The following is a 12976-nucleotide window of genomic DNA, read 5'->3' as shown; positions in this document are numbered from 1 at the left end:
GTACGGGAACCGTATTTTCGATTGCTATCATGGCGATTTCCACTACAGCGGGATGAAAGGTTTAAAAGTAAAAAGGATTAATTAAATGAGGGCACCATAATCTACATTCGACATAATACAGTTAATCTGACATCCATATGGAAAAGTTGAAAAAAATCATAAAATAAAATAAAATGAAATATCAATCGGACAGCAATATTCAACAATTCAATATATACACAGGGTGCCCCATCAAAAGACTATGTGATATAATATATACGTTAAAACATTCTATCCAAACATTTTGAAACCATCATTTTTATTAAAAAAAATTATCTAACCACGTGCCGCTTACAGTTATTTCAGAGTAGTTAATCACATTGTTCGTGAGACTAAATTTTGATTACTGCAACTAAACTAGAGTTCCTGGGAAGACATAATGACAATTAAGTTATACAACTATTTTTTTTTTGGATTTGTCTCCACCCTGCTTGAACATCTGTCTGAGCGGCTGCAGAAACTGCAATTATTTATGTTTGGCTATGGTTAAGCTTAAACAAGGAAATCGATGCTCGGAGAAATTCAAATGTTAAGTAGCTAAGCAAGAAGCTATTGTTGGACCCTAAATATTGTATTTTATATGATTTTATTAATAGACACTAAAAGAGACTTAGCAAAGCCAAGAAAAAAGCTAAATGGAAATTCTGACGCCAAACGTGAAAAAAAGCCAAAAATGGCAAATTTGGCGTTAAAAAAGCTAATATGGCAACCTTGATGATGTATCGAGGCGCTATCAGGGGTAGCCAACACGTCGATCGTGATCGAACGGTCGATCGCCACGTCTCGAGTAGTCGATCGCGTCTGATGTTGAGTAAATTTAATAACATACTCCAAAGAATTGCCTTGAACCAGTTTTATACAGCGCCTTCTGTGTGTTTTAAAACAGGAAGAATACATCTTCACGCTAATAACCGAATTGCGTAAGTCATTTTTGGCGGTTTTGAGTTTTTCAAAATATAGGTATTAATGTAATGCTGCGCACCTGTCTGCTGTAATGCTGCGCACCTGTTAACTCAGATTTAATTTTAAGAATTCCGAAACCCATAAAAATAGAGATTTTGTATGATATGCATATGTGTTCAATTGTTTCGTCATAATGAATTATCATCGTTAACGCGGGGCAATTGTGACGTCACAAAGGCAAAATAACCTGAGCGAAGGATTTTCGAGTTTTTGCATCTCAAATTCTAGCTTAGCGCTTATAAATTTCAATTTATACTACAGTGTAGGGAGGCGTGCACTTGGGATATTCACTGTCTGAGTCCAATTCACCTTGGTTGGCTTTTATATAAGGGTAAATTGCTGTTTTATTCTTTATATTTACCTTTAGTCTTATTTCGGTGGATGTGCAGAGCGTGTTATATTGATGAAATATATATTTTTAAACATAAAAACTAATGTGATTGAAACAGATTAGCTATTTTGGGGATTAGGCATGTATACTACGAATAACATTCGTTTTGAGATGGTTTGGTTTTCAGGACTGGTAGATATAGTCAAGTTGCAAAATTGCGTATGTCCCCTAGTCCAGTGATTCCCAAAGTGGGCGATATCGCCCCCCAGTGGGCGAAAACGATACAGAGGGGGGCGAAAAAGTCTAAGGGGGCGATAGGGGGGCGATTTTGCGAAACCTGTTTTATGTTCGGCGCACTTAATTCTGTACTCTGTGTGCATTCGCAGGCTTGAATCACGTGGGCGATTATCACACGCGAAAGGATTTCTGGTCTCGTCTTCGCAGTAAGGCAAGGTAGTTTGCGTATCCCAGTGGTCGGCAAAATACGGCCGGAATATAATAATCTGGCCCGGAACGATTCACTGAATGGACCTTTCCCCGACCTTTGACCGCGGAAAATTCTTCCCAAACTTCACCATTTTAAAATTTTCGGTACTTATTTTAAGACTGGTTTCGCGAGTTGTTGCCTGTAAAATGGGGTATTTGTTTCAAACTATCATTCTAATACACACCATTTAACAATCTGTTTTTCAAAAGTACCGATAAAGAATTTTAGCCTAGTCTATCACAGCTATATCTACACTAATTTTTTATTGCTGTATTTAAACTGAAACTCATAGAAAGACAAAGTAATCATTGACTTATTTGATTTATATTCAAATTTCCGAAAAACAACTAAAAACTAACGAATATAATTCAAAAACGCGAAAATGAGGTAATGTTCACGACCACGCCTAAAAATCTGTCTGAGTGAGAGTGTCTGAGCGGATGCGAAAGGGGGCATTGTTACGTTTTTTGCATCTTGCTGATTGGCCAATGTCACGAAGTAAACAAGGAAGTCTATGCCCGGGAAAATATCCAAACGGCGGTTTTGACCATGAAATTTTTTTTCATTTATAATCTACGCTCGAGGAGTAAATTACATTTTTTACGTAACAGAATTTATGGTGAGACACGTTTATACTGAATTATACTATATCCTAACAATTTAGTGAACAGATACTCGTTTAACGAGCCTACAATTTAATTATAATTAGACAAATGGAAACACGCAGATGATGCTGAGTGTAGGGGTTCAATAGCGCAGTAAATATTCGAATATATTGCAAAGCAATAAGGAAATAAAATTCATATTCTATTCGAGAGATTGATCACTGCTTAATTTTTGTAAGAATGTATCTTCTTAAAGAAAATATTTATCAAAATTTCACAAATCATGCGGAAATATTCACTTCGATGTTTGAAAGTACGTATTTGTGCAAACCGTTATTTTCAAAAATGAACATTACAAAGAACAAGCAAAGAAGTGGGTTTGGTGATGCCCATTTAGAAAATGTTTCAATCTTGGCGTCGTAAAGCTATCCAGCGTGATGCAGCAACAAGACAGTGTCACATTAAATGTCCTTGTAATATTTTTTTAACTTGAATGAAAAGGATAGATTCGGTGAAGGATCGGAATCAAGCGACGATAGTACAGAAGACGAACAAAAAGGGGATGGGCTTGAGTTCATGAGCTTCACTCGTCGAAATGCAGTAGCCTAGTTTCGAATACGCGATATACATAAACATCTTTATGCAATTCAATTGTAGTGAATTCCAACAGTTTAACAATATAGGCATATATATATATGTATTTCACTGTGAATGCGACAGCAGAGCCCGAGCTTATTGGCAGTGGTGGAATTTTTGTATGCTGTTTGCAGTTATCTGCGTATTCAGTATTCATTCATTTTTGTTTATGACCTTATTACTGATCAGTCGATCGCGAGCTATTTTGAAACTTCTAGTCGATCGCGGTTGAAAGCAGGTTGGCCACCCCTGGGGTATAACGACACGCGTCGATTTTATTTATTACAACATTTCATTTTTTGGTATATTTTTATTGTTTCTCTGATGTCCTTATTTGTGGGTTGATATCGATGGCAGCCCTGACTATAACCCAAGTGCAGTGATGCATATCGGACGCCATTTTGTGTCCGTCAAAACAGGACTGCCTCCGTTTGTTTTAGCTTCGTCAGTCAGTTGATCAGGTTTCGTTCGTCAATTTGTCTGGAGATTTGTTACTGTTTTGTATTTTATTCGGGTAAGTTCAGTACTTTTTGTTTGCTATTTGCCTAGTGGAACAATACTGCTATCTTGCAATTTCGTGGAAGCTGCGATACTGCAGTTATCTTTTCATAGTGCATAACAACATCTATAATTTGTTCATTGTACGAATTATTATTAAGGTTAGATATAAGGGGCAGCATTATCAGAAACTCGCCCCGGGCAGCAGAAGAGTTTGGCACGCCCCTGTATTCTGGGCACTGAACTGGAAATATACGATAGGCTATATGGAACGATCTTCTTTCTCATTTTGCGTTGTGTTGCCTGTTCTTCGTGTATGCTTGTATCGAAAAAGATCAGGATGAAAGTGAGTAAAAATGGATAAGTTATATTCAAGGACATTTCATAAGTAAGAGAAATTGCATAGCAGTACCGTATTCGTAACAATATTAGTGTTTACTGCATGGTTTACTTGCCAGTGTGTTTGTTTAGAATCTCGGCTGTTCAGATTTTGTTTCATGTAGACTACATACTGACATGTCCAACAGCTAGCCAACGTACAGCTACTTGGCTCATGTCTCCAATGTGACAAAAAATCATGTCACATATTTTATGCAGTAATTTGTTTTTGAAAATCTTGCATTCTGAAACGGAGATCACTATAGAAACTATAGTAAAAAGGTAGAGGATTTCGTGGTTCTAAACTTTTACAGACAGACCGAATTTTTTACAGACGGAAAGTGTACCTGTCTGTAGGTTCTGTCAAGTGTCATTTATACGCAGTAACGGGCGATCTCTAAAGACGATGACTGGTAGCGCTATAAGCGTCGTTCAGCGAATACATACAGATACAGTATGGAGCAGTGATTCTCAAACTAGGGTTTGAGAGCCGCATGCGGATCTCTTTCCTGCGGCTCTTGTTAATGCTTTGAAAGTTAATTACTTTCCGATAAACTTTTGGTCATTTTTAAATCCATGCTATTTATATAACTAGAGTTTTCTAACGACCTAAAACTCGCCTTTTTCACAATGAAACGCCGGAAAGTCATTTAATTTTAATTAACTTTATGTTCGGTAATGCAAGAAATGGCTAATGACATGTCACCAATCATGCGGAGTTTAAAATCTGGGAAATTTATTTTAGAATACCTAATCTGGTTTGACGTTTCTAAATTTACGGAACGTCGGTACATTTTTTTTTTGCAAAATATGGAATTGAAACGATACGTTAAGTGCAAACATAGGCATATGACACCATAACGCAAAGACAACGACTTTTCAAATTTGACGTTTTTTTCTGATAGCGAGCGCCGTTGGGAAATCTCGCACAATTCACGATTGAGTTAGAGACGAGCGAGTTAGGTGTCCAAGCAGAGCGCCACAGGTCACGTGGTACCGGATATTCGAATGGTAAAATCCATTCGTATATTTTTTTATTCAATATTTTGCCCATCCCCAGTTGTTACGTGTGTTGTTGTTACGATGACTTGGTATTTTAAATACGCGCTTAAGGTTTGTTGCTATTTTACCTTGCGTTGTTTGTGTGCGGCTCTTCATAACTTTGAGGTTTGAAATGCGGCTCTGGGACTAAAAAAGTTTGAGAACCACTGGTATGGAGGGTAAAGAGAAAGCGTTGCCGGCATATTTTAGCCATCTGACAAGTTTATCGTTGCAATAATTCAATGCTGCTCGCGCACCCCTTAAAAAACTTGCGCGTACCACAGGTAGGGCTGGGTAATTTCTAATTCCTTATGATTTCAGAATCGAATATTTTTTTTCGAAACGAATATTTTTTTCGAATGGAATCTCGAATACTTGGGAGTCAATGGGAGATATGTAATTGTATGCGACATTTTTTATTGTAATTGGTTCTGTCAACAAATGGATTACATAGAATACATTACTGGGATAGATCGCGGATCGTTCACACACAATGAAAAACACCTATTTATCAATAACTCGCTACGGAAAATAGTCTTATGTTATGTCACAATTGCATTGAAAAACATGGCCTCAATAAAAAAAAATTTGGCAATTCACATCGACCGTTGACGGAAAGTAAAAAACAAGATGTCGGCGACTTGAAATTTTGCTTTGAACCGATCCGAACAATTTATACTATTCGAAGCGCCCAGCCCTAACCACAGGCTGAAAACCACTGAATTAAAAATATGAATGAAAACTGTGAAAAACGTAGGTCAAGTTATCGACATTCAATAAATGAATATATACGATTCTTCATTAAATAATTCTTGCTCCTCAAATCCCTTAGCTTGTTTCCATGCTTTTGCTAGATATTCGCCAGTTTTTTGTTGTGTTTTCAAAAACCCTCTTAAAATAAGCATCACAAATCTACTAGGTCAAATTTTCTTGTGTCTCAGCAAAGTTGTGTACTAGCAAAGTCACGTAAACATTGGAGTTAACCAGGTTTTCCCAACTGAGGAATTTTCATCCCGGCTCTGCCTGTCTATTAAGATTGCCGACATAGTTAAGCCATAGCCAAAAGTTAATCATCTTACTTAGTCCCCATCCTGCGATGTAACATTTCTCATCCATTGGTGTTTTTTCTCCATCCGCCAAACAAAGCGGACGAACATTATTCGTCATGCTAGCTTCCGCAGTCAGCTGCAGTGAAATAAAACGTGTATAACAGAATAATCACTCAACACACACAATTTGGGATTTGTAGAATAATTATTTTAAACTTTAATCATGCTTTATAGTAGATTTATTCATATGTGCATGAACTACCAATTGGACAAAATTTTGCCAAGAAAAGATGTTATAACACATTCATCTTAAGTTTTAAATTCGTATTAGAGGCCTTTACTTGTGTAGATCATATCACGTATTTTACTCTAAGATAATATTTTTCATCTTCGACATTTGTCCTTACCGTTATTATTGCTATATCATTAGCAGGTTCAGTGAAGTTCGGATGAATTGTAAAATTTGAAGCATACATTCTTTGAATTAAAGACGATGAATCAATTGTTGTTACGGATCCCAGAAAAACGTTGATTTGTTTTGGGTCAAAATCTCTGATAAATAAAATACAGAATTTATTGTAATAATAATAGTACATTACTAAATCAACCTAATATACCACCATTGGCACATTGTTCAGTTTCCTCTATTTTATACTATTAATAGAAAAATATTGATGCATTGATATTTCATTCGCCGTAATGCTGCTACACATTACCTTTGCTGCACGTTCCTTATGAGCTTATAGTTATAGATTTTAACAGAAAAAAATGGAATTGGTATACAAAATAAACTTGCCAATAATTTGGTACTTCCGTAGTATGTGAACCAAGATGGCGGACACCGGAAGGTAGTATGTGTACTAGGTTAGGGTTAGGCCATAAATTCAGGTACAAATACTACGAGAGTCACTTGGCTAGTCCCCGAACTCGTAATAGAACTAAAATGAGGACAATTGGAACAAAATTATGGCCTAATTTTAATCTAGTAAATAGGTTCTCAAAGTGCTCCGCGGGAGGAACCTAAGGGATCCGCGTGCTATTCTATTCATTTTCAAAATACTGACTTTGCTAATTTTGTAATTGTTCAAAGAAGCAAAAACAGCTTTAATAAAAATTGACAACAGTGTAGACTCGAAATATGGCAAAGAGGCGGAATTCAAAAATGACATTACTTATAAGAAATAGTGCAGCCAGGATTCTTAAGAGGGAGAGGGGTTCAAAATTGGAATCGGACATATTTGTGCAACATTCTTCGCGATTGAAAAAAAAAATTTTCAGCGGATAATGAGATTGCTGTTGCGTAAAATATTTAATCCATGATCATTGCGAGCAACATTTAAAATGATTTAATCGTGCTTATCGTTACTCACGTTTGATTCGAGATTACTATTAGGATTACTAAAATAAAAGATTACTATTCTAAATAATATAAAATACGTGATAAACTGCCAACAATAAATAAATTGGAATCGTATTTTTGCGATCTTGGGATTTGTCAAACTTGATTTGTTTTTTCGCACTCGAGATTATTTTTAAGCAAGATATCGCCGTTACAAAATGCCCTAGTTTGACATTAAAACTCAAAAAGTACAATTTACAATTGTGCAATCTATGACCGATGCGGGCATATTTAAAATGACTTGTTCATTGGGTTAATGGTGTTCAATGTAATAAATCATTACTTCTCAAATTACCACGGCAATCCGCGGACATGAAATGAGAAATAAAGTTAAGTGAACGAAGTTCTTGTGGACTTGTAATCATGGCTGATTGCGTGGTAGATTTAGCGAATTCGACAAATTTGAGCCGTTTTTGCAACACTAACTCCTACCGCGCAAGTCTGCCACTCAGATTCTTTGAAAGATATCACCGTTTAAAAAATCACAAGGTCTGGGCAAAATACGAACAATTGAAATTTATGTTATGCATGCGGCTCTGTCGGTAGTCTCAGAATTGATAAAAGGTATATCGCGCGCATAATTGACTGTGTTTCGATTTCAGTTACTACGATGAATAACCAAAGAAAACCTAACATAACACCAAATTTTGGGATTTACAATGTATAAAAAAGCTCTAATCTGCCGTGAGTCTGTTAAAACAAAACTTTTAGTGTTATCCTCCGTTTTAAGTTTTAATTTTAATATTTCATAACGCCGCTTTTTAATCAAAGAATTTGAGTTGCGGATCTACCTCTTTATTAAATATTTTAGCCTCTCGTCGCCGATCAAGCAATGACTATGATATGGTAACGATGTTTTCACATTGAACTCATAATTCCCCACGAGAACAAAAGAGCAATTATCGTCGTCATTGTGAAACAATACATGTATATATATGCCGTAGGAAATTTTTGTTTTAGGGAGAATAAACACCGAGGTAAAGATGTTAAGGTTAAAAAAAACACACCACGCTGACGAAAACAATCGGCGATTGTAACAAAATGTAATCGAGCGCGTTATTAGCAACCTTTTAAGTCTTTTAAAAATATCAAAAGAGACAAGATTCGACCCCTAATTTATTAATATGTTTGTCAAGTGTCAAATTTACAGCCTTCATATATAGAATTTATCTGTGAAATTTAGATTTATTTATGGATTGTATTAACCTCATTAAAAATGTTTAGCTTTTTAATTCGTAAAGTAAATTTAACTTACTCAGGAATATTAATCGATAAGTAACAATTTTAAAATTTATTCTGGGGCTCCGTGAATAATAGTCAACCTCTTCACGGCTCCGCAAGACCAAAAGTTTGAGAACCCCTGAATTAGTACACATACTACTTTCCGGTGTCCGCCATCTTGGTTCGCATACTACAGGAGTACTAATAATTTTTGTTTCAACATACAGATTGATCAGAACAATTTGTACCATCCAAGGTTAATATATAAGCAAATTTTTAAAACTCAAATATACGTTTTTTGAGGTCTTAGATCGTGATTTCACAAGCGTCGATGACTAAGTCTGAAAATTCCTTAAATTATTTAAAAACAATATTGGTAACTTACACCACACAGTGAGCTGCGGTAAGGACGTATCTAGGATGAATGAGAGTTCCACCGCATATTGTTCTTCTAGCTTTAGGACCCAATTTTCCTCCAATCACTTCAATTCGAGCCTGTAATTAGAAAAAATACACCTCATCCTTTTAGCCCAAGAAGGATTAATTAAACCGACTAATATTTAAAGCCCCAAACCAACAGCAACAACCGACAAACCTTTGCATGACCCACTACCCATGTTATATCACGTTTATGATTTCGTGTGTATATTGACTATGTATTATGCCTTCTTTTTATCATTATTATACCCATGTTGAAATAGGTGTCACTGTAAACACACATTTCAATTTTCCTTACCATCCATTTAAATCGAGTGACGGAGGAAATATTTCCACGAAAGATCGCCGTCCTAATCGGAAACGAATTTCTCCGTGCCTGAAAAATTGTTCACTATATCAAACATGAACCCCTTTCAATCATGGTTTATGTACATGATCTAATAATAGAATTATTGTGTCCAAGTTTGATATAGTGAAATATTTTATGATTGACTTACCATCCAAGGGAATCGTTTAGCTGAACTGATACTTCCACTGAAAATTCTCTTTGCAACCCTGAAACATTGTTTTTCGACTGATTGATCACAGCATTCAGTGTATTGACTTCCATAACGATATTCGATGCAGTTTTCTACAAACAGGATTGAAAGTTTGGAGCAGATCCTTTTATGACTATAATGTAATCGCTAATTACATAAACTATCTTGTAACAATCAGACACTACAAGTAAATATGCCCGCGAATACTAGGTTTACAAATACCCACTGTATGGACACGCATGTGTGTTGCAATCTTTGTATTCTCTGGGACAAATTTTTCTGTCCCATTGTGGGCATGATTTGATATAAATACTGGATCCTCCTCCACAAGGTCGGGAACATGTCGTCCATTCGTCGAATGGTATTGCTCCGGCTATAATTGAAACAAAGTACAATTAAAATACAAACGGAAATAATATGATCCGAGCTATCGATTGGGTTTTTGCAGAACAAACTACTTGTCCTTCTTCTATGCTTTTGCGCTGCTCGACACGTGTACATATAATTTAAAAATGCTGTAGCAAGAGTGAAGATAACTATCCTAAGTGATTAGAAAATCTTGCTGCACAGTAACACAGATATATATATATTTGAACGTTTGTCTGATCATGGTCAGACAAACCCAGCGAGAAAAGCAATAGCATGCATGATGGATACTATGGTAGTTAGCCGTAATAAAGAATCAATAAGATCAGGCATTGCATAATTAATTTACAGTGGGAGAGTAGATAAAATGTTGTTGATGATTATCTCTCAGTTTTATGTTTAGTAATAAAGTTTCTCGTTATTCATTCTTTGTGGTTCATGCCTCCCAGGAAAATGAAAAAAGATTTTTTGTTTTATTTTTCGGTCGATAATGGCTCGAAATAGTTTGTTAATTATACCAAATTTATATTAATAAACTCTGATTTTGTCGCTAATTTATTAATTCGCTGTGTACATCGGGAAACTGATTTTTTTTGTGTGGCCCATCCAGATGTCTGAAGTTGGTTATATGGGCCATCGACAAAAAATGTTGCACAACCCTGGTTTACAGCATCGACACAGGATTATACCACATAAAATTTAACGTAAATCTTGCAAAAATCTTCAGACCCTTCAGCCCTTTAATGTTATTGTATATATATGTTTTTATTCGAAGATGCAGTGCTATATTCAAATGAGGTAGTATCGCAATACAGACCGACGCATTCAGAAAGTTCGCAATTTTTAATCTGGATATTTTGTCCAATGCATTCATCTACTACTGTGCAAGTTCTGTTCCTTACTCTTGTTCCATTTCCACAAGTTACACTACATCTGTTCCACTCACTCCATGCGCTCCACTCAACTGAAGTAAGATTGCATATTTGATAGATTTTATATAAAAGGACCACTATAAGGGCAACCCGCGACAAACTAACGCGGTAATACATGGGTCACGTTGTAATATTACGTTGCACGATGAAATCGAATAAATTATCTTCTAATTATCCTTGTTTATGCCAATGTGCATATTATAACAAGTTAGCAGCAATGCTCAAATATATGGGCACGGAAGCCAAGGCGAAGTAATATCGAATTTTTATACTACAGTACCGGTAGTATAACCACCAGATCGCTGAGATGCAATCAAGGAATCATGGCACGGTGCGTAATTTCAATGTTGATGACGTCATCACGCAAAAAATGTCACCTCAAAAACGAATCACATAGAGCCCACAGAAAATTTTGAAATTAATAATATCCATCTAGTGACAACAATAATCTTCAGCTACTAAAACATTCAAAGCAATTGGTTCAATAGCGAATTTTCACAACAACCGTAAACAAGAACAAGAGGGAAAAGAATTCTAACAACAACATATTAACATCACGATCCATAGAATCCATTTCGTGTTCAATAACCGCTTTAATATATTTAATACAATGATGAATTGTTGCTGAAAGATGTAAGCTATGTCTATTTATATATATTTAATCATTAAATATTCAAGATTTTTTTACTCGTGTTACTTTTCAATAAGAAAAGATTCGAAAGTTGTGTAAATCCACATACCACATGGCTTATTTGCAGAACAAAATCCTTGCTTTGCATCGTTTCCCGTACAAGAATCTGACAAACACTTTCTAGTTTTTGTTCTAAATCCAACATCGGAACCACAGGTTACTGAACACGCACTCCATTCTTGCCATGGTCCCCAAGTATCTTTGAAATAATATTCTTTAGCAATAGATTTTTTTCTAGATATGTGTGGAGAAAGTAACCTAGTATTACACACCATTTGTTTGTATAGCATTGGTGTATTCAATTTTACTAAATGAGTAATATACCCTATCTCAGTAAATTTTTTAAAATTGGTTACTGTTACACACATAAATTTACAAGCCAGATATACTCAGAATTTCATGTCGTTCTCAAATTCACAAAGTACTCTTTCCATGCTTGCATACCTTTCGGTCCACCGTCACACCATCCACATGATTTTTTACATCGTGTAATATAAAATTGTGCATTGCTTCGACACTCTTGTTCCGTCAAGGATTCACAATTTATGTAAGGTGCTACATCTTCACACGCTTTTGCTGATGCAAAATATGATAACAACATTAATTTTACCTCTAGCGTAACCCTACCTGATAGTTATTTTTGCAAACTTGGTTAATAATAATTGTAAATAAAGAAAAATTAACGAAACTATCACTAATGATACTTAACTAGAGTACTGCTCTTCAAAGTGTGTGCCAGTGCAAATCATTGGCTTGGCAAAAGTAATTGGAATACGTACATTTGGAACACCATCCACAAGAATAATCACATTTTCGTTGCAACTTTTTTATTGTTTTTGGTTCATTGCAAAATCCTTCATCTTTGAAAAATTCGCATACGCCAAACCGTTTGGTATCGACGCACTCAACTGTAAATATAATAAATACGGATTTGTCGTTGTCGCATTGCCACGTTTTTGTAGTTTTGCGTTGTATTTGTCAGTTTTCAATTGTGTTTACAAAAATTAATTGTAAATCAAATAACTTGATTGTCACTGTCTTTTGAGGAGTTTTAGTTTGTTGCAATATTGAAACAGTAGCCCCGGAAAAGCTATGATAGACTAAGCTATAATTAGCTATCAGTACAGTACGGCATGTGGTTGAATATTTACCGCATTTATAAATGCTAATTTGCGTCTACAACACAAAAGTTATTTAATAACTACCTGCATCATCGAAAAAATATTATTCATCGAAAAAAAAAACATTTTCTGTAATTTAGCACATTAACTCGTCATTTTTCCCATCCTAGACATATATATATTAATAATACAAACAAACAACTTGTACCTGCTTCATCCTCTGGTACCTGTGCCTTCACCAT

General features: G+C 35.5%; 1 protein-coding gene across 1 annotated transcript in view; it reads right to left on the bottom strand.

The window, feature by feature from the left end:
* The window catches only part of LOC120345687 (uncharacterized), a 15725-nt gene extending 2749 nt beyond the window's left edge, over positions 1-12976 (bottom strand). The window contains exons 1-11 of the mRNA XM_039415226.2: positions 12943-12976; positions 12393-12521; positions 12058-12189; positions 11663-11812; positions 10808-10954; positions 9851-9997; positions 9583-9716; positions 9384-9461; positions 9033-9142; positions 6435-6579; positions 6058-6163 (exon numbers count right to left, since the gene is read on the bottom strand). Of these exons, the coding sequence (XP_039271160.2) occupies positions 6058-6163; positions 6435-6579; positions 9033-9142; positions 9384-9461; positions 9583-9716; positions 9851-9997; positions 10808-10954; positions 11663-11812; positions 12058-12189; positions 12393-12521; positions 12943-12976 (1312 nt within the window). The remainder of the gene's footprint in view (positions 1-6057; positions 6164-6434; positions 6580-9032; positions 9143-9383; positions 9462-9582; positions 9717-9850; positions 9998-10807; positions 10955-11662; positions 11813-12057; positions 12190-12392; positions 12522-12942) is intronic.

Source organism: Styela clava, chromosome 8, assembly GCF_964204865.1.
Source record: "Styela clava chromosome 8, kaStyClav1.hap1.2, whole genome shotgun sequence".
NCBI lineage: Eukaryota > Metazoa > Chordata > Ascidiacea > Stolidobranchia > Styelidae > Styela > Styela clava.
This window is presented reverse-complemented; position numbering and strand designations above follow the sequence as displayed.